Source organism: Anguilla anguilla, chromosome 14 (genome assembly GCF_013347855.1).
Source record: "Anguilla anguilla isolate fAngAng1 chromosome 14, fAngAng1.pri, whole genome shotgun sequence".
NCBI lineage: Eukaryota > Metazoa > Chordata > Actinopteri > Anguilliformes > Anguillidae > Anguilla > Anguilla anguilla.
In genome coordinates this window covers 41002968-41026376 of record NC_049214.1, presented here as the reverse complement: position 1 = coordinate 41026376, position 23409 = coordinate 41002968, and the positions used below count along the sequence as shown (strand labels likewise).

Genomic DNA, 23409 nt, shown 5'->3' with positions numbered 1-23409 from the left:
CACAGTCCATTCACATATCTGCACAGTTTGAATTGATTCTCCTGTTATCTGTTCAAAATATGTAATTTTATGTGAATAAAACATACTTTTTATGTAGATGTTCAAAACATTATTCAAAATGTAAAATTTTGTGAAACAAACAGTAGAGTTGCATTTTTATGTACATTATATGTATATCATGAATAATTAAAACTATGTAGCAAAACTTAGTATATATGTAAATACATAAGTTTTGGTGGTACACTTGTGCCCTTGAAATAATGCCATAATCCATGTCTCTATTGTGTGTTGCCACAAAGTTGTAAGGCTTTATTTACAAATAGAAAAAAACAGGTGGATATGGCCTTCTTAAGTGCTTGGGGTTAAGGGGTTAACTCGATAAGTATCAAAAAATATTGATTTTACCTTCTTTACTAGGGATGAGCATTTTTTTTAGTGGTCGACGACTAACAGTAATTTCAGTCAATTAGTCGACTAGTCGTGACGTCATCACCCCCCCACCCCCCACCCCCAACATAGACCATTAACCGCACGTAACTACCATGAAACAAAGTTTCCAGTCCATAAATATAACAGGTGCTATTTAAAATTATTCTTTTATTTTTCCAAATAGGCCAAGTGCTACAGTGACCAAAAATGACAAAACGAAAATGGCTACCAGTACACATAACTACAATAAGTGCTATATGAAATTAATATTTAATTTTTTACAAATAGGCAAAAAGTGCTACAGTGACAAAATGAAAATAAGTCTTACCAGAGATGGCAAAATGAAAGTCCTACCAGATTAGTTCAAGGAAAACCAGCATGTCAACGTGCTCTGGGGATAAGCGTTAGCAACGTAGCTGCTTCCTCGTACTGTTTTTCAATTTGGCTGGTAATAGTCTTTTGTGATGGCACAGAGTATTCCGGTTCAACAAATTCCATTAACCTACGAAAGCCAGCTCCCTCCACGAAACTTAATGGTAGCATATCGCCAGAAACCATTGAAGCGACTAGCTGGGTGATCTGTTCTTTTCGGCTGTTATCACATTTGCGTTTAGCTGTAACAAAATCAGTCATACTTTTCTGTTGTTCGTCTACTTTGTCTTTCAGTTTAATACTTTGGTGCCGAAGTTGCAAATGACTCCGCATCACACTAGTAGAACCGTGGTAAGACAGCTTCATCCCACACAACGTGTACTCTACTTTGTTCTCAACTTGGGTAAAATAACGCCATACTTCACTCCGTCTCGCCGCCATCATTCTCTCATTTACAAGCACTTTCTACTATGTTACAGGTAGTTTCTGTCTCCCCGCTCCACCCACCTAGCTGCCCATTGCCCTTATAACGTGATGCGTGTGCTACACTTATTAGAGTCCGGGCGGAAACAAAATCATGAATAGTTTCTTGGTCGTGTAAAAAAAAAAAATCAATAATTATTGATATCAACTAGTCGACATCACTGCCCGAGTCAACTAATCGATTAGTCGACTAATCATGCCCATCCCTATACTTTACCTTTGAATAGTGCATCACAGACAGTCAGAAACACTGCTACTCATTTGGAACTATTGAGACCCTCCATGATCCGACATTCCTCTCAAAATTGGCCCATTGGAGCGAACAATGTTGATGAAACTCTCTTTCTAGGGCTCCTACCCAATCAAATACCAGAAAATGTGTTCTTATATTTGCATTTTAAGATAATACATTTGATTTGTTTTCTGCCTGTATTCATCGTTGTATTGTGGCCAATTAAAATTCTCAGGTTGTTGTTGTTGTTTGTTTGTGCATTCCAAATTAGTTTGTGATATTACACCTCCTCCACAACACGTCATTAATGGTGCGCTAGAATTATGTAGCTACATTTTTCATGCCCGCCATGGCAATCTTACTAAAGGTGCTGTCTTGTATGTTAACAGGATAGTTTAAAGTGACCGAGCATGTTAACTGAGTGCCCAGTTACTGTGTCAAGTTTAATGTCTACTGCTAGTCATGGAGCGCTAGGAGACAATATTCCCTTCTGAATCAGGCTAATGGCCCCTTTTCTTCTCTGGGTGTTTCTGGTGACCCGTCTACGCCAGTCTGCCCCCGTCTTCCGGCTGCTGTGGCTTTCTGCTGTCCCCCTGTGGCCCGCATTTGCACTCTTTCATTAGCCCTTTCCCCCATACCGCCAGCACTGGACGTCCCGCCATGGAGCCTGGCCGTATCTGATGTCACTTCCTGACTGCCCCCTTCTGCTGAACAGACCGCTCCACAAACAGTCTGGAGTGTGCTGTTCTGGTCACGCAGGACAGCCTCTGTGTCCCCCGCTTGGGCAGGCCCCTCGCTCAGGTTGCCTGGGCGGCCGATGCAGATCTCAGGTGCGCCAGGTGAAGCCCCCTCAGGAGCGTGTCGAGCGGCAGGCGGACTCTAGCAGAGCCGCAGACTTGTGGGTGGGCTCACTGGAATAGGCGCTGCTCGGGGCTGAGATGGTTGAATTCTGGTGACCTGTCATTGCTCCCATACAGGCGCACCTGCAGTGCTCCTCCTAGGAACACTGCCAGGTTGACACCCCTCTCCAGCAGTTGCAGCCTGCTGCTTCCACAACAAAGTTAAGAGGGCAAGAGATTAAAGAAATAAAATAGAAAGAAACAAGGTAATGCAATAATACTCATAAAAGCTTGCCAAGCAATGAATAAATAATTTAAAATCAACAACAATAAAATTTTACAAGATTTTAAATCAATGCCTGGAATTATTTTAGTGGCAACAATGAAATCACTGAATCCAAGTCATTGCAGGATGAGGAGAACAAAATCAGGAGCAATTTTCCCTGATTCAGTTTCAGCACGTGTGACCTGGAGTTTGCACCAATATTAAGATGAGCACTAAAATTTCAACATTGTATCTGATCGCCTTGACATTTGCACCAATTGCAAACTGAACAGCTATTGTTAGCAAAAAGCAGATGCCTCCAGTCGTCCATTTCCTATGCCTGCTCCTGTTCTAACAATGTGTTCCATACCAGGAAAGGACACAAGGAAAGGAAGTGATGTTGGAATGCACCCAGCATCTTTCGGATGAGATGTTAAATCGGACATCCTGACTTACTGTGGTCAATGAAGACCCTGTGACACTCACTGTACAGAATAGGAAGTTCCCCAGTGTCCTGGCTAAATTCCGACCCTGGCTCTCTCAACCTGCCACCGAATCATCCCCTGGTTTAATTGGAAAAAAAACTGTTCTCTCCCTCTGCACCTCAGCTGATGTGAGTGTTCAGCTCAGGTGAGTGTTCTGGTGCAAAATGGCAGCCGTGCATCACGCAGGTGGGTGCTACACATTGTTAGTGGTTGAGGTGAGTTTCCCCCTCATCACTCTAAAGCACTTTGAGTGTGAGATAAGTGCTATATAAATGCAAGTCATTGCTATTATAAATGACATTAAATAATCTAATTTATATTATTTAATGATTTTGCGTTAAATTACTGGCTACACAGTCACATTACTTTTACATTTGATATGTGAAAATACAGTCCTGAGATGGACTGGCCAACTGACCAGGGTGTATTCCTGCTTCTCGCCCGCTGCATGCTGGGATAGACTCCAGCACCTCCCGCGACCCTGACCAGGAATAAGCAGGTATAAATAATGGATGGTCGGGTAGATGTGAAAATACAGGTGATTATTGTAATTTGGAAATTATTATTCACATAAGTCTCTGTTCTGAATGTTACTCGTGGTTCATGCTGCCACTGACATATTTTCAAACTTCGAGTATTTATTTCTAAATTTCTTCTTTCTGTGCTACCTAGGCCACTAGGAACGGTTCCAAGACGAAGAGCTTCCATCAGTGACGGCTAAAACCCGCCAAACTGTTGTGTATCCTTACATGGTCATCTACGTCACCTCGTTTTGTCGTCCCCCTATTTAAATATCAGCAAGCGCTGACTGGAGTTCCCTATCTAGGCAACGCACTGAGCTACAACCTACAATAGCGTATCATTCATCTGGACACCTTATTAAACACCAGAAAAGGAAACTCAGATATTACAATAAAAGAACATTTAAAATAATGAACTGACACAATAAATTTTGCTCACCACACAGAGAAACCAGCTTATTTTCGGCGATAACTTCCTCTTTTGGACATTGTACCCGGGATTTCAACCACTTAGTATTTTTTCTATTGCTGGCTATCTACAGCGCTGTCGCAAATAGGACGTGGACTTTTGAGGTATCTGAGACGTTTTCCTTTTAGACAACTTGGATATAAGTGCTATGACAGGGAAACTGGCGGAGCGGGTCCCTACGACAATGAGCAGTTTAATAAACACGATTTCTGACAACCTTTACCCAGAGGAGGAAAGCCCTTCGTCGAACATTTTCGCGAGCACGGATTCTATTTCGCCTTATTCGCAGATGAACACAGGTAAGGACGAGTCTTGCCCACTTCTATTGTTTCAAGGTGCGGTGTCCGTGGCTGGCTGTGGAGATTTACCAAGAGCGTCTTAGTAGCCACGTAAATAGTTTCCTTTGAGTGCTGGAGAGCGCGCGCTTCTGCACTCCAGTTTTGAGCACCTGTTAGAGCAGCACCTGCGGTTTGGTCGCACTTACACATTACATTGGAGTATGCAATTCTAATTCTAAATGTGGCTGGAAGCTTGGCTTGAATAGCTTGGCTTGAATAAAAAAGTTGATGCAGTTCTGACAAAGAGCAGCCATGCCACTCTGAAAACCTGTGTATGCAAAACCACAATCTCTTTTGTAGTGCATATTGCATGCTCTTAGTCTCTCTAAACAATTTGATAAGAGCACAGGCGTGTGGTCATTTTTCTCGACATACCCTCGTCTTACTTGTGATGTTATTTAATTGGCCTTTTCGTGCACATGCTCTTGCATGTTAGCACAAAGCATCGCTTGACGTGTGTGATCTGCATAACAATGGCGCATATAATCGAATGCTCCTATTGACTGATTGAGAAGCAAATCGTTTGCATTATCTCCAATCGAGGTACTACACGAGTATATATACACGCGCAGTGCAAGCGTTCCAGATACAAATTACATGCAACCGGGTCCAGTTTGCAAGTAAATATGCATGTACACCGACACCAACCAAAGATAACCTGCAATACTGGAACTTCGAGAAACGAAACATTGTTAAACAGTTACTGTTACACAAAATATGTCATGTAACCAATAGAGACCGTCTATGATGAAAAAAAGGAAATTGAATTGTGCAAATTACATACCATGGTGCTGAATGGTTAGATGTACAACCAAAGATATTAAAGTTTGCTCAGTTGTAGTTACATTATTTTCATTTAGCAAATGCCCATATACAGTATGCTACATTCCTTGCTACACACACACACACACACACATATTGCGCAGATTTACTGCACAAGAAATTGTCTGAAAATAATTATTGAATTGATGTCTACTATTATTACTAGGACTACTACAACAACAACAATAATAACACACAGCACTTAATTACACCAGCTTTGCAAATGAGGCCATCATTATTTGTAAGAAAATGAAGACAAAACTTTCAAAGTATAAAACCTTGCTGTGTAAAATATCTATGAGTAGCAAACAAAGCTGTTTCATCAGCGGACAGTCCTCTATATATAGAATTCAATAGCCCTTGCCTACATGGAATTCAACACATACAAAAGGTTACCTTTGCACATAGTCAAATGTTCAGTGTCAACTCTTACATAGTACGTATGATCGCAGCTGGACTCATATGCACCCTGTTCGAGTTGAATTAACAGTGGACATTTTACTGTGTATACATACCTTCAAAAAACAAACGGGCAAGTTGTGTAGTTTTTAGATATGTTGTGAAATACCCTACCCAAAGGAGTATGCTAATGGACTACACTGGACTCGGTTTCAGGTAGGACTGAATCAGACCGCAGGAAATTTAAATCCATGTCAATAGCATATATGGGAATCACATGCACAGAGACACACATGCAATCTATTCAGTTACGTAATAGATTAAAAGCAGGTACACTACATTTCCCAAAGTATTTGGACACCTCACACCCATATGTACTTGTTGAACATCTCATTTCAAAACTATTGGCATTAACATGGAGTTAGTCCTCACTTTGCTGCTATAAACAGCCTCTTCTGTTCTGGGAAATCTTTCCACGAAATTTTGGAACATGGCTGCGGGGATTCGCTTCCATTCAGCCACAAGAGCATTAGTGAGGTCTGGCACTGATGTTGGGCGATAAGGCCTGGCTCACAGTAGGAATTCCTGTTCATCCCAAAGGTGTTTGATGGGGTAGAGGTCATGGCTATGTGCAAGCCAGTCAAGGCCTTCCCCACCAAACTCAGCAAACCTTTCCCCACATACAAACCTCATATAATATCATTTTATGACTAGGGATGGGTATGGTTTAGATTTTTGACAATAAAAACACACTTTTCAAACCTGAACCGGTAGTCTACCATCTTTAAAAGAATGAGCAAAAACGACAATAAATAAACATCTCTTTTATTGCAAAGGCATGTCCCATGGATTGGGCGAAATAGAGCCACACTTTTGAACAGTTTTTCCTTTTGGCATTTTGACTGAGTTTACTGTTAGCTAGCGTGCTAATGATACCTGCTGTCACTCAGTGAGTTGATAATACATTAATGTATATGATAGCGTAGGTGAAGACAGTACCGAAATGAAGCACCTAAATCTGCATTGCAATAAGCCTACCGGTCGATGGGAACTGGTTGCCATAGTGCTATCAGGTTTTGTTATGACTCAAGCAGCTACATGACAACAAGGTAGGCTCGAAAATCTTAAACTACTAGGCTTCACTCAGCCATGGGCTTGTTCTGCGGGCCTGTAGCCGGGTACTATTCATATGGGGGTAATATTGTCTCAAAAGTAAATAAATAAATGCAATGGATCCACAAATAAATGGAGCTGATCCACAAATAAATCTAACTGATCCAGGAATAAATGTAGCGATCCACAAATAAAAGCGGGTGATCCATGAATAAATGTAACTGATACACAAATAAACACAGCTGATCCACAAATAAATGTAGCTGATACACAAATAAATGTAACTGATCCACAAATAAATACAGCTGATCCACAAATAAATGCAGCTGATCCATAAATGCAGGTTCACATTTGTGCATTGCCTGTGGCTTGAGTTTATTTGTGGATTTTTGAGACAATCCTTGTCCCACGATTTGCAAATATAAAAATAAAAACACAAATAGGTTGTTTTCACGGTGAGTCTAGTTCAACCAATCAGATTTTAAGATATCCTGCTAAGACAACCACTCAGTTGGGAAGATTGCTGTAATGGCGATCTCTTTGGTCAACAAATGAATCCTTCAAACCTTGAAACAAAGTGAAACCACATCATTATATTTGTACTATCCCGTGAGATTTGGAGAGGGGCTGATGAAAAAACCTGTCATGGTCAACGTGGCTGCCCGTAAAGACTTGCAACATTAATTAATGAGGCCAGTGTCGTTATAGTGCTGAATTTTAAAACATAACTATAGATAAGGCTAGTGACGTTATAGTGCTGAATTTTAAAACATAACTATAGATGAGGCTAGTGTCGTTATAGTGCTGAATTTTAAAACATAACTATAGAAGGGGCTAGTGTCATTATAGTGCTGAATTTTAAAACATAACTATAGATGGGGCTAGTGTCATTATAGTGCTGAATTTTAAAACATAACTATAGATGGGGCTAGTGTCATTATAGTGCTGAATTTTAAAACATAACTATAGATGGGGCTAGTGTTTATATAGTGCTGAATTTTAAAACATAACTATAGATGGGGCTAGTGTTTATATAGTGCTGAAATTTAAAATATAACTATAGATGGGGCTAGTGTCATTATAGTGCTGAAGTAGGCCCTGCACAAACACTCATTTTAAAACATAACTATAGATGGCGCTAGTATCGTTATAGTGCTGAATTTTAAAACATAACTATAGATGGGGCTAGTGTCGTTATAGTGCTGAATTTTAAAACATAAATATAGATGGGACTAGTGTCATTATAGTGCTGAATTTTAAAACATAACTATAGATGGGACTAGTGTCGTTATAGTGCTGAATTTTAAAACATAACTATAGATGGGACTAGTGTCATTATAGTGCTGAATTTTAAAACATAACTATAGATGGGACTAGTGTCATTATAGTGCTGAATTTTAAAACATAACTATAGATGGGACTAGTGTCGTTATAGTGCTGAATTTTAAAACATAACTATAGATGGGACTAGTGTCATTATAGTGCTGAATTTTAAAACATAACTATAGATGGGACTAGTGTCGTTATAGTGCTGAATTTTAAAACATAACTATAGATGGGACTAGTGTCGTTATAGCGCTGAATTTTAAAACATAATTATAGATGGGGCTAGTGTCGTTGTAGTGCTGAATTTTAAAACATAACTATAGATGGGGCTAGTGTTGTTATAGCGCTGAAGGCACGTTAGTGAACCACAGCTTGACAAGCACCAATGTTAGTCGCTAGCTACTGCTGGCTTAGCATGTCAGCAAGATGTTATTTACTGTATTTCATTGTGGGACGGAACTTCAGCTAGGACTGTATTAAATGTGTGCTAATTAGCAAGCTAACTAGCTAAATATAAAATAACATAACGTAAGATGAGAACAGGCCATTCAGTCCAACACTGCTCATCTATTCCTACCACTAAACTGTATTTAATGCTTAGTTTACCTAAAAGCTAGATAGTATCTAACACTGTATCAAGCCGGGCCTTGAATACCCCTGGTGTTTCTGCCTCCACTACATGTTCAGGCAAGCTATTCCACACATTGACCACTTTCTGTCTGAAAAAATATTTCCTAATGTCTGTGTGAAATTTACCCTTTGCCAGTTCCCATTTATGCCCCCTCGTTCTGCTAACCGATCTCAACTTGAATAATTTATTGTAGTTCACTTTGTTAATCCCTTTAATAAATTTAAAAGCCTCAATCAAATCTCCCCTAACTCCTGTGCCACACCGCTTATCTCACCTGTGCGTGACGGCTACCTCGCTGAACTGCTGCGGCTCGCACGCTGCCAGGGCTGCTGCTGCGGCGCTGCTACTGCCGGCCCTGTCTTTCTACATTGAGTTTGCCTTTGATAATGGCCATCGATAATAGAATGTTTCATTTCATTTCATTATAAATTTAATTTATATTTAGTTTAGACAGAAAAAGGTTAAGAAGCGTGTGCTCAATTGTAAAATAAATAATATTTATATTTTTTTCATGTCTGTGACATATTCAGATATAGCCTAGACATTGAAACTATAGTGAAAGGTGTCAGTTATGTAATGTTGCTGGTATGATGTCAATATGACTATCAACAGCTCTATTCACTGTCTATTTTTGCTGAGAACCGCGCGCCTCGCGTGAAAAATAGGCTCCACGCCGAAACTCTAGATGACGCGCTGCAGCAGCGAGGCTCAAGACGCGCGTCTCACGCAGGCTGTGTGGCCGCTCTAACCTGTTAACATGGGCGTCGAAATGAAAAGCAAGAGGTTCCGCGACATCACACACAGGTGAGGTGAGCGGTGTGGCATGGGTTTAAGTCTCCTTTTACTAAGCTTGAAAAGTCCAAGCATCTCAAGCCTTTCCTCATAACACTTACCTTTTATACCCGGAATCAATCTGGTTGCCCGTCTTTGGACCTTTTCCAGCGCCTCTATATCTTTCTTGTAGTACGGTCCCCAGAACTGCACACAATACTCTAAGTGTGGTCTGACAAGGGTATTGTATCGGGTGAGTATGATCTCCTTAGAGTTATACTCAATACTCCTGGCTATGTATCCCAGCATCCTGTTGGCTTTTTTTTTTTTTTTTACTGCTATGGCACATTGACCAGACCCTGATAGGCTTTTCTACATGTGCACATTCTAATTTTGAACCACCCATAAAGTAATCCTGCCCTAGGTTTTTATTCCCCACACGTAGAACTTTACATTTAGTTACATTGAGTTTCATTTGCCAGGTTTCTGCCCACTTCTGCATAAGGTGTTTACCCTTGTACAGCATGATCAAGTGTGATCATTCAAACTTTGCGTCACATCAAAATGTCAAATAACAAAAATTGCCTCATGGAAGAAGACATTATTTAAATGAATTTTTTAAACAGCTAGTGAAAACGTACACTCAAGAAAGGATATGTTTATACTGGGTTGTAGTAGTTCTTATATATTTGCAACTCAAGCTTGTACATTGGATACTCCATTATTGCACTGTATGTTTGTGGGTCAGGTAAAATTTACTCAAACTAAGTACAGTTGTATAATTCATTTTAGAATGTAAAGTAAAAATAAAAAATCATATTTGTGAACACACTTTTCTAAACAAAATAATAATAATAATAATAATAATAAAAATAATAATAATAATGCATTTTATTAATGTTGTGTTTTTCATACACCCATGCACCCAACTGAATGCACACAATTGTTCAAACATCTAGTGTAGTAATTTTTTACTATTTTAAGTGTAACACAGATGAATTGCAGATTATTTGCACTATAAATGACTGGCATTTCACACTTTCATGTGACACTTAAACTTTAAATGGCCACATTCTCTTCAGATAGTAAGATGAAAAAACACAGGGCCAAGTTGCATGAAATAATTTAGGGAACATTATGTAACACCGCTTTGGAACAGAGCTTGTTTAATTTGTGTGAGCTAAGATATCCAATATTGCTTGTAACTTGGCCTCATTTTGATATCTATACTTTTAACAGCAGGTCTACATTTTGCAAGTTTTAATTAATGAATTATAGACAGTGCTTTGTATATGTGAGTGACTTGGAAATTTTGTAGGTTGAAAATGTGATTTTGTTGTGATATATATATATGTGTGTGGATGCCTATTGGGGGGGACCTTGCAGGGGGGCCCAGGGAAACTGTGTACAAACATGCACACACACACATGCACACACACATACACATGCACATTCACACACACACACACACACACACCCACACACACATGCACGCACATACACATGCATGTATGTATGCACGCACGCACGCACACACACACATACACACACACACTCATGCACGCACGCATACACACACTCACACACACACGCATGCGTCCATGCACGCACGCACGCACGCATGCACACACACACATGCATGCACATACACACACACAAATAAATAAATAGCTTTTCCCTTGCTTATTACACAGAAACTGACTGCATAGACAAAAATATTAATGCTGGAATTTGTGATTTTATCTGAACAGGATTCCAAATTCTCTTTTAAAAGGGCACAGAAACTTACAAATTAGTTAGCTAGCTACCTACACCATATGGCCAAAAGTACTTTTACAACTTTGTGGCAAGACACATCAGAGAGATCATGGCATTATTTGAAGGTCACATTTATAGACATCAAGTCTATGTATCAATATTAAAGGAATATGTGAAGAAATATTCATGGTATACATATAATGTACATAAATGTGCAACTCTACTGTTTATTTAACAAAATTCACTCCAGCTAGTAGCAAAAAATCATACACAGTTCACCACCAGCTTGTTTCCCACCCCTGCATGCAAAACACTTTGTAGATCACAAAAAGTAGTGAAATTCCGCAAGGGTTTTTCCAAGACATCCCTCCAAAAACCTCACCAAATCACATATTTTGGATAATATTTTGAACATATTATCTACACCACAAAACAAGTTTTCTTCACTCAAAATCACATATTTTCAACAGATAACAGAGGAAATTGTAAATAACTCAAACCCAGATCTGGGCTATTGACACAAAAACAAAAGCAATTACAGTAGGTGAAGCTGCTAGCCAAACTTGGTAGGTCTTACTGAAAAGCTGTTGGAGTACCATACAGAAACTTGACATGGAATAATAAGACATAATAAGGAGAACACCTAAACTTACTTTTTCAGTGAACCTACCTGCCCACCAGTGGGGCTATAACTTTGTCTAGCACCCTATTTGAGAGCTTTATAAATGTGAAAATAAAGCCTCTAATTGAAATCCACTTTTCAAGCTCTTCAGTTACTTCTGTTACAGTGAAAACAGTTTTCTCTAATCTGCCATAATTATAAACACATTTTAATGACACAATGGTAAGTTGTTTCAATAACTACCTCCCTTCCATGTGCATGCAATCACTGCTTGTCGGCACAATGTATGTTATGCACACCCCCCCAGCAGATACGCAGTCTAATTACTCACAAGTGGCTGGACGTGATTACACAATATGGGCTCATTTACAGTCTTGTTTAATTTGTTCTATAACTTAAATGATGTAAAAGTAAATCTATAGCTGTTCAGATGACCAACCATCTGCTGAACAAAATATTCTGTAGTAAAGAGAGCATTGGGTGGTCAGATATGCCAGCCATGTTCTAAGTGGATGCTTGTTGGATTGAGTTGAAAACAGCACCTGACTTAGCTAACATTTTTAGCTTGAATACAAGCGGGTGGATTTTGTATTACAGAAACATTTACATTGTCAAAACAGACATAAAGACTACAGTATTGGATATACTGAAAGTGAATGCAATGTAAGTACATATGGACATTTAAAACTTTGTTGTGAATGATTTATTCTGTGATCTGAGGTGCTGTTCTGAAAGCTGAAAGGGTGTATGATTTTGTTCTTGCAAAAATAAATAAGTAACTGTAGAAAGTATTTTTAAAAATTAGTTTTCTGATGTGCACGTCTCTTAAAAGGGGATGTGCAAAGTGAATGGCTCTAAAGAGGGAATGAAAAGAAATAATTTGATTAGCTATTAACAAATGCATCTGCACCCACCCTCTGATAGAATATTCAGCAAAATCCCGCCCAGTCTCTCCAGATGTGCCACTGCGCTTTCCACTCTGTCCTGTTTGCCTCTGGTCCTGAAAATACCAACAATCACAAGCCATGCTCAGTGCGCCACACGTCTACCTTGCCCATGCACCGTGTGGCATTTATTCTGGAAAATAGAACTCTGTGTCTCCATCCATTCATCAATCCATTTTCTAACTGTTTAATGCAGATCAGGGTCGCGGTGGCAAAGGGGCAAGCAGAACAGCCCAGATGTCCCTCTCCACAGCAACTTCTGCCAAGTCATCCCGGTGGATCCCAAGGCGATCCCTGGCTAGCCGGTGGATATAATCCCTCCAGTGTGTTCTAGGTCTGCTCCTGTGTCTCCTTTCCAGCAGCTGAGCCCAGAACACCTCCAGAGGGAGGCGCCCAGGACACATCTTTATCAGATGCCTGAACCTCCTCAACTGACTCCTCTCAATGCGGAGGAGCAGCGGCTCTACTTTGAGGTTCTCAGGGATGGCTGAGCCCTGCCACCCTATGGAGGAACCCCATTTCAGCTGTTTGTATTCGCAGTCTCACTCTTTCGGTCACTATCCATAGCTCGTGACCATAGGTGAAAGTAGGGATGAAGATTGACTAGTAAATAGAGAGCTTTGGCTTTTGGCTTTACTCCTTCTTTGCCACCACTGTCCGATATAATGCCCGCATTACAGCAACCACTGCACCAACACGACAGCCAACCTCCGAATCTGTTTTTCCCTCACTTGTGAATATCACCCCGAGAGCAAACAGAGCAAACACCAGGCCTGAAACCACAAATAGTAAGTGCATAAGGTAAAAAAAACTCCCTGTGGGGAGAAACCCCTCAAATGCTGGTGAGAAAAAACTCCCCAAGAAATCTCAAGAGGAAGCCGACTATAGAGGAATAGTGCAGTTTAGAGGAGCCGAATGATGGATCTGGAGCTCCAGACAGCGTCAAGGCATGGGCAGGGGAGGTACAGGGTTGAAGCAGTCCATCACCATGGAGCGAGGGACAGGACTGGAGCGATCCCGTGGATTCAGGCCGAGGAAACAAGCTGGAGCAGTCTTTGAACTCAGGGTGAGATAAGGGGCGGGAGGCCCATGGAAAGAGAAAAAGAGAAGATAAGGTTAAGGCCAGCTTGACACTTGATGCTAAGCTAACTGGCATGTTCGCTCTGTAAAGCCTTAATGCCAAGAATGCAAACACAGCTCTTGCTCCGAGTATACTGGGACAGAATGGTATGTAACAGCGACCACAGCACCCAATACTCCTGCAGCACCTCTCACAAGAAACCCCAGGCACACAGTTATATACCTTCTCAAAATCCACTAAACACATGTAGACTGGCTAGGCAAACTCCTATGCCCCCTCAAATACCAGTAAAAAGCTGATCTACTGTTCCATAGTCTGGCCAAAACCTGCATTGTTCCTCCTGAATATGGGATTTGACTATTAGTCATAGCCTCCGTTCTAGCACCTTGGCGTGGACTTTCCCAGGGAGGCTGAGGAATGTGATTCATCAACTATTGGGGCACATCCTCTGGTCTCCTTTCTTAAAAATGGGGACCACCACCCCGGTCTGCAATTCCAAAGGCACTGTTCCCGACTTCCATGCAACATTGAGGATTTGTCTCAGCTATGACACACCACCAACATCTAGAGCCTTCAGCATTTCCAGACAAATCTCATCCACCCCTGGTGCTCTGCCACTGAGGAGCTCACCAACTACCCCAGTGACTTCTGCCACAGAGATGGACTCGGATTGCTCCAGTTCAGCCTCCTGAAAGGAAGCCATAGCTGTTGAATTCAGGAGTTCCTCATACTGTTCTTTCCACCTTACGACAGTATACCAAGTTGAGGTCACCAGAATTTCACCATCCCTGTAAGAACAACCTGGATGGTGTCCCACTTTTCCTTCCTGAGATGCCAAATGGTTTTCCAGAACCACTTCGAGGCTGACCAAAAGTTCTTCTCCAAGGCCTCCTTCCATGTCCTGGCTTTTTCTTCTGCAACTTCAGCAGCTACAACCTTTCTTGCCTCCGGGTTCCTGTCAGCTGAATCAGTGGTTCCCTGTGCAAACTAGCCCTGAAATGCCTCTTTCTTTACCTTGACAGCTTCCCTCACTGCTGGAGTCCACTAACAGGTCCTTGGGTTGCCACCAGGACATGCATTGACTAGGTTTTGATCACAACTCCTCGCATCCGCTTCCACATTAGAGGTTTTGAACAGTGTCCATTCAGACTCCATGTCCCCAACCTCCTCCGAGATACAGGAAAGCTTTCTCGGAGGTAGGAGTTGAAACCCTTCCAGACAGACTCTTTTGCCAGGCGTTCCCAGCAGACCCTCACTACACACTACCCTACCCTTTGTCTCTGTGTGTCTAATGTACACTATGTCTCTGTGGGTCTAATTTACTCTGTGTCTCTGTGGGTCTAATGCACACTATGTCTCTGTGGGTCTAATGTACACTATGTTTCAGTGGGTCTGATTTACACAATGTCTCTGTGGGTCTAATGTACATTATGATTATGTGGGTCTAATGACCACTATGTCTTTGTGGGTCTAATGTACACAATGTCTCAGTGGGTCTAAAGATTCAGAACGCTGCTGCCAGACTTGTCTTCAACCTCCCTAAGTTCTCTCACATCACTCCCCTGCTGAGGACACACCACTGGCTACTAGTCGCTGCCAGGATCAGGTTCAAAGTCCTGACCCTCACCTACACTTCAGCCAACAATACAGCCCCCGCCTACCTACAGGACATGATTCAATCCTACATACCAGCTCGACCACTCTGCTCAGCTGTAGCAGGGTGACTTGCACTTTCTGCCATCTGGGTGAATGATTCTCACTCATCCCTACCACGGAGCTTCTCCACCCTAGCTCCCCAGTGGTGGAACAAACTCCCTGTTTCTCTATGAATCACTCAGTCATTGCCCATATTCCACCGTAGTCTGAAGAGTCATCTTCAGACTATACCTGGACTAACTGTTGCGACCCTCTGCTGTTCCTTCGCTAGTCTGTTGTTTGTTTCTCCTGTAGTTGCGGCGGAGTTCCAGTTGAGGCAGCAGAGGGCGTACTTAGGCAGGCAGGCACGGAGAAGCCCAGTTAGAGGAAAAATGTTGGGCTATTCCATTCTCCAGCATGTAATTCAGCTCGGCAGTTAAGACTTTCCTTTATCCCAAGGGGACGCGATAAAAACGTTGTTTAATAGGACCGGCATTGCCAACCTCGATGTCATGCTCTATTACGTGTATTATCACCACTCTGCAGGGCACTTCCAATCTGGGTTCATTTTTATCATTTAAATCCCTCTCCTTTGTTCCTATAGCACATTCATGTTACACATCTACCTCCTGTACCACTTTCTTGTTACATGTACCTCCATCCAGCATGTATATTGTACTTTGTATCATTATCTTGATGTTGTAGCTTGTCATGCCTCCTAGTTTGACTTAGCATAGGCTAGGTCAGAGAGTAATGTTTACTATGTGAACTGGACTTAATGTGTTCATGGCTATGAATAACTGTTACAAAATAGTATTGTACATTATTGGACCTGTGTCTTGTAGTTATTCCAATGACCTTTGGTTTGCACTTATTGTACGTCACTTTGGATAAAAGCATCTGCCAAATAAATGTAATGTAATGTTAAAATACACAAAGTCTATGTGGGTGTAATGTAAAATGTGTCTCTGTGGGTCTAATTTACACTGTGTCTCATTGGGTATGATGTACACTATGTCTCTGTGGGTCTAATGTACACTATGTCTCACTGGGTCTAATGTACACTATGCTTCTGTGGGTCTAATGTACACTATGTCTCTGTGGGTCTGATGTACACTATGTCTCATTGGGTCTGATGTACACTATGTCTCTGTGGGTCTAATGTACACTATGTTTCTGTGGGTCCTATGTACACTGTGTCTCTGTGGGTCTGATGTACACTATGTCTCTGAAAGACTAATGTACACTATGTCTCTGTGGGTCCAATGTATACTATGTCTCATTGGGTCTAATGTACAGTATGTCTCTGTGGGTCTAATGCACACTATGTCTCTGGGGGACTAATGTACATCATGTCTCTGTGGGTCTGATGTATACTATGTCTCATTGGGTCTAATGTATACTATGTCTCTGTGGGTCTAATGTACACTATATCTCAGTGGGTCTCTGTGGTTCTGATGTACACTATGTCTCTGAAAGACTAATGTACACTATGTCTCTGGGTCTAATGTATACTATGTCTCTGTAAGTCTGATGTACACTATGTCTCTGGGTCTAATGTATACTATGTCTCTGTGGGTCCGATGTACACTATGTCTCTGGGTCTAATGTATACTATGTCTCTGTGGGTCCGATGTACACTATGTCTCTGGGTCTAATGTATACTATGTCTCTGTGGGTCCGATGTACACTATGTCTCTGGGTCTAATGTATACTATGTCTCTGTGGGTCTGATGTACACTATGTCTCAGTGGGTCTGATGCACACTATATCTCTGTGGGTATAATGTACACAATGTCTCTGTGGGTCTAATGTATACTATGTCTCTGTGGGTCCGATGTACACTATGTCTCTGGGTCTAATGTATACTATGTCTCTGTGGGTCCGATGTACACTATGTCTCTGGGTCTAATGTATACTATGTCTCTGTGGGTCTGATGTACACTATGTCACAGTGGGTCTGATGCACACTATGTCTCAGTGGGTCTGATGCACACTATGTCTCTGTGGGTCTAATGTACACTATGTCTCTGAGTGTATAATGTATACTATGTCTCTGTGGGTCTGATGTACACTATGTCTCATTGGGTCTAATGTACACTATGTCTCTGTGGGTCTAATGTACACTATGTCTCATTGGGTCTGATGTACACTATATCTCTGTGGGTCTCATGTACTCCATGTCTCTGTGGGTCTAATGTACACTATATTTCTGTGGGTCTAATGTACATTATGTTTCTGTGGGTCCTATGTACACTGTGTCTCTGTGGGTTTGATGTACACTATGTCTCATTGGGTCTGATGTTCACTATGTCTCTGAAAGACTAATGCACACTATGTCTCTGTGGGTCTAATGTATACTATGTCTCATTGGGTCTAATGTACACTATGTCTCTATGGGTCTAATGCACACTATGTCTCTGTGGGTATAATGTACACTATGTCTCTGTGGGTCTATTGTACACTATGTCTCTGTGGGTCTAATGTACTCTGTGTCTCTGTGGGTCTCATGTACACTGTGTTTCTGTGACTGTGTCTCTGTCTCTTCCTATTTCACGGTAAGCGCAGAAGTGTATTTCTTTCACATACCAAAATGTAATCGATTTTACTTGATAACTGTTTAAATTTTTCGTTGCTTTGTATTTTAATATTAATGTAGGTTAAGTTGGTGTGATATAAGTAGAATATCTCTCATGTATCCATTGGATAAGTTCACACTCCTCTGGCAGGGTAAGGCCTTGGCTTTAAGCCTCAAGCCGATCACCCACCGCACGCGTAGCATGCGTACGTGAAGCGTAGTTGAAGTACTGTTATTACAACGGCAGCGGGCGGCGTCCTCTACACCAGCCACGAACGTGGCGTGAACCGAGTGCGAAACTTGTGCAACACAAGCGAACTGAAGCATAGTTTTTCGCTTCTGTTCTATTTTTCGGCTTGCCGCGCATCATGATGACCTGATTATACACAGAAATATGCTCTAAAATGCTAGGTAGACATGCTCTGACTTATATTTCATCCTTATATTACTGGGGGTGTATCCCTAGTTCCCTCTTGCAGTAGTGGAGAACAGGATATAACCAGATAAACACCAGATATTTTATAAGCAGCTAAAAAAGTACAAGCCTTTTTGTTTTTGTATTGTCCTGGCAGAAAAGAAATTCAAACTGGAACCTGGGAAAAAGGCAAACTTAGTTTTGCTATCTTATTTTACGGAGGGGGTGGGGTAAATTTGAAAATACACCACAGAAAGACATATTGAATGATGTAGAAGTGAATGCACTGAGCAGCGGTTTGTTAGCTTGAAGTGTTGGAAGGTAGTTTTTAACCAACCATTGCTCAGCCTATTTGACTTCTCTGATGTCTTAGTTCGCCGTGCTTTCAAAAAGGGCTTGATAATAAAAATAAGGTAATCCACAGAGCTTTAAAAGAGCAGATTATTTACTGGTCTTGCCAATGAAAATGCACCTATTTCATAAATTAAGTTGTAAGGAAGTCTTTATTGCACTTGTACTTCAAAGCTTCCGGTGTTCATAGCATTGTGGTGTTCATATCCCTTCAAGTTTAAACTGTTGAACTTTTTGACGATTAGCTGATTTTACTAAATCTGATCATTTAAATGTTTTGACGTGAAAAACAAGATGACACGGGAATCCCCAATGGTTGATTACGGATTATTATTATTATTATTATTATTATTATTATTATTATTATTATCATTACATATTCTTCATAAAGTTGGCACGCTTGTTAACCAAGCAAATAAATTAATATAGTTTGAGATTGATTATTATATAGGCTACGTTGCGATTTAAGTTTATGGTAATTCTTTAAAGCGTTTACATATTTTTGATTTGATTTCAAGTAAGCAATCTTTTTCCCTATCCAGTTTCATCAGGTTTGGGTGCAGGGGGCTATATTGATAACACATGAGCACACAACAAAACTTTATTATTAAGAACATAATGTCATGTTTTTAATAGTAGGCCTAAAGTAAACACGTATTTTCCAAGGAGCGAGTGTGGCTCGTTTCATTCCATCTACACGCAGCATGAAGGTAGCAAATTGTTTCGGCAGCCTCAGCACAAACTTTCTCACGTATTTACATGAGTTAACAAAGTATTACCAAATTAACAAACTGAAAAAGGTCTGTCACCAAGTATTCACTTACCCATAATCAACAGTCGTGAACAAACTTGAAATACACGATGTAATCCCACTGCAGACTGCTGCTAGGAATACGAAGCTTTAACCAAGCCTTTGCGCGACACAAACGTGTGCAGACACACGACGCGCCGCGCCACTTCACGCCGCTTACGCTATGCGTGCGGTGGGTGACTGGCTTCAGGCGTCATTACTCTCCCAGGCAGGACAAAGCTCAGAGCCATTCTCAGCACAAAGTTTATGCTAATTATTTTACAGTTCAGCTCAAGTGTCCCTGTGCAATTGATTTTGAATTAATGTTCATCATTGTTTTTGGAGCCAGTATATTTGGGTATATTAATATGGAACTTGTTCCAGAAATGCAAAGAGTGTGCCGTGAGATGTACATGATTTGCATAACAGGTACACTGTTGGAAAATGTTGTTAAGATTACAGCAACTAGCTGGAAACATCTAATTGACCTTCAACTGGCTGTAAACAGATAAAAAATAATAGAATGAGAATGAAAATAAAGAATGAGACTTCGAAATTCTCACTAAGCCTCAATGCTCATCGAAATCTTCAGATCTTCAAAGTGGGCTGTCTGGTATTTCAGTTGTACTATAGCAGAGAATAAAATAGCTGTTAGCTTCAAATGTATACTGAAGGGTGAAATGACTTTGACTGTGTGCAAATGCATTCCAAGTTTAGAAATGGACTTCTCAGTACTCAGTGAGTAACTTCAGCTTGAAAAAGGTTCCACTTTATAGTCCGGTGCAGATGGTTTTTTTTTTTAAACTAAAGTGTTTCTGTCATGCTTATTTGAGCCCTTATTGTATGAATACATTGGCATGTTCTTTGCTCCTTGTTCTGACTGCTTGCTAGTTTATAATGTGTGCCTCTGTCTCTCTCTCCCTGTGCCACGCAGACAGCATCATGGATCTGGGGCTGGGGGGGGACAAAGGGGCGGCAGACCTGCAGTACAGCTCTGGGTTCCAGTCTGTGCGTAGCGGCCAGACGGTCACATACCTGGGGAAGTTTGCCTTTGACACGCCCTCCTCCTCGGGCGGGGGGGTCACAGGCTCCGGCTGGTGCTCGGACAGCAACATCATCAGCTTGGTGAGCGCAGGAGTCCTGGGGGTGTCCCAGTCACCCAGCAATGTTAGCGCCCAGACCTCACCCGGTGGAGGGGGCGGGGGTGTGGCCATGGGCAGCCAAGCTTCAGAGCTGGAGCAGGTGTACAGCACGGCTCTGCCCGCCTTCTCCATCTGTGGGGACATGTATCAAGACCAGGTCTCCTTCAACCACAGCCCTACAGCCCCCACCACCCAGCTCCCCTACCCAAGCAGCGATTACCACACCACCGCCAAGCCTGCTGTGGACGCCGGGCTCTTCTCGGTCATTCCTGACTACACCCTCTTCCACCACCAAGGGGAGGTGGGCATGATGGATCAGAAGCCCTTCCAAACCCAGGACCTTGGGCGTGTCAACCCCCCGCCCATCACACCTCTGGAGACTATCCGGGCCTTCAAGGACAAGCAGCAGGTCGCCCCAGGTTTGGCTGCTGGGCAGCAGCAGCACGGGCCCTCCCCTCCCCAGGCCCTCACGCTCCGGCCCGTGCGCCTGCGCAAGTACCCCAACCGGCCCTGCAAAACGCCCATCCACGAGCGCCCGCACGCCTGCCCCGCGGCCAGCTGCGACCGCCGCTTCTCCCGCTCCGACGAGCTGACGCGCCACCTGCGCATCCACACGGGCCACAAGCCCTTCCAGTGCCGCATCTGCATGCGCACCTTCAGCCGCAGCGACCACCTGACCACGCACATCCGCACGCACACCGGCGAGAAGCCCTTCTCCTGCGAGTTCTGCCCCCGCAAGTTCGCCCGCAGCGACGAGCGCCGCCGGCATGCCAAGGTGCACCTGAAGCAGAGGGAGAAGAAGGCAGCGGACACGGCCGGCGGGGGGGGCGGTGGGGGGGCTGAGGGCATGGTGGGCATGGCAGGAATAGGCCACAGCTCTCCTCCCAGCTCCTGCACCAGTCAGACAATCACAACCTGCACTTAAAAAACCTCACATGCTTTCTTTAGGTGGCACTGGACCACAGAGGGCTGTTCTCCTTTTCTCTTGCCCCTCTATTTCTATCTCCTCTCTTTCACACTCCGTCTCTCTCCTCACCTATTGTCTCTTTTTTATCTTTGGATAATACCTCCATTAATTACAGAAGCTCAGAAAACCAAACAAGAGTCTATAGAAGATATCCCTTTAGCCCCTTTAGCCCCTTTACCTTGAGTCACTGGCTGCTCTACTAACACCCACAGCTATGGACAGCAAGAACAGCACATTTATATGGGATGAGTTGGTTTATGTGAGAAACATGATCAGTGCGATCACATTTAGAGGTGAATCAGTGTTTATATGGGAAACGGGACTAGTGTATTACTGAACAGTAACAGTATGTTCCCATAAGGAACGGGAACAGTATGTTCCTCTGTGGAATAGCATCAGCATGTACCATTTGAGAGCCAAGAGGTCCTAGTTTCTCAAGTCTAATTATAAATAAAAGGAGCACAGAAAAATGTGACCAGCCTTCACAGAGCTGCATGATGGCAATACTGAGGTGTGATATTTCTGCCTGCTGTTGTTCATGCGCATAAGTCGGTTTATCATTTTGAACACTGTTAACGAGTGAGACTTCCATCCATGTTGTCATGGTCCCAATGTCCTACCTGATTGGAAGCAGAAATGCGAAATGGAATCGTAAAACCACAGATATCATATATTCTGACCAGATATCTATCTCCTACATTACCTTCCACACTTCATACATCATTGTCTTTAAAGTTTTGCTTGGCAACAGGGCTTTTTGATGCTGTCTCCATCGCTACTATAGCTATACGTACCTATATATCTCTCTTTGGCAACATCCCTTATGCATATTCATAAGGAACCAGCAGATCAGTACAGTTCCAACAACAGCAGGGAAAGGGCTTCCAGTGTGAATTTCTGAACACCTTGTCAACACACAAAACATTTGTGGTAAGAACCAAGCTTTCTCCATTCCTTGTTCATTGCAGTTTGATATTTCTCCTATATGAAATTAGAAAACATGAGAGTTGTCTCTGAACTCAGATACATACCTTAGATGAACACACTCCTTGTGAGGGAATCACAGAAATGGAAAAAAAACTCAAATAAGCTGAGAAAACTGAAAACTGTTTGAATCCCTCAATGTTCTGTTAAAAGTAATTATTGGAATATAATATTCCTCAATTATTATCAGTCAACCAATCAATATTTACTTTATGAATATTTTATTCAATATTTCAAAATGTGTTTAAAGCCAGGACAGCTGCTTTCAAACAGATAACTTGATGATACCTTTCATTAGTTTAGCCCAGGTCGTTTAAATAGTGTACATTATACTATTTATGCATTGCAACTGTTTTCTTAATGTTTCTTGTTTCACATTAAAAATTTAAACAAAAAAAAAACAAAAAAAATCAAAATAAGGCTCAAAGGACAGATTCCAACTAATTCAATGTATTGAAAAAATACAAAAGACAAAATATATAAATATTGCCACTTTTATGTATTTTATTGTTTGCATATATTATAGAACATTTAAAATATATATTAAGAAAACTTACAAAATACACAAATTATTTAAATAAGAAACATATATAAATACATAAGCAGCATGTATTGTATACTGTAACACAGTGGTATTCAATGTCAGT

General features: G+C 41.7%; 1 protein-coding gene across 1 annotated transcript; it reads left to right on the top strand.

Moving 5' to 3' along the window:
- The first annotated feature begins 3932 nt into the window (after positions 1 to 3932).
- LOC118212248 (early growth response protein 3-like) lies at positions 3933 to 23182 on the top strand. The gene is made up of 2 exons (XM_035389948.1): positions 3933 to 4394; positions 20604 to 23182. The coding sequence occupies exons 1-2, from the start codon at positions 4244 to 4246 to the stop codon at positions 21734 to 21736; spliced, it is 1284 nt and encodes a 427-aa protein (XP_035245839.1). The 5' UTR covers positions 3933 to 4243; the 3' UTR covers positions 21737 to 23182.
- The last annotated feature ends 227 nt before the right edge of the window (positions 23183 to 23409 follow it).

What these genes read in the sequence shown, in the direction of transcription:
- LOC118212248 (XM_035389948.1), top strand. Translation starts at nt 4,244, where the DNA reads ATGACAGGGAAACTGGCGGAGCGGGTCCCTACGACAATGAGCAGTTTA. An exon ending in TTATTCGCAGATGAACACAG is followed by an intron (nt 4,395 to 20,603) that starts GTAAGGACGAGT and finishes TGTGCCACGCAG; the next exon opens with ACAGCATCATGGATCTGGGG.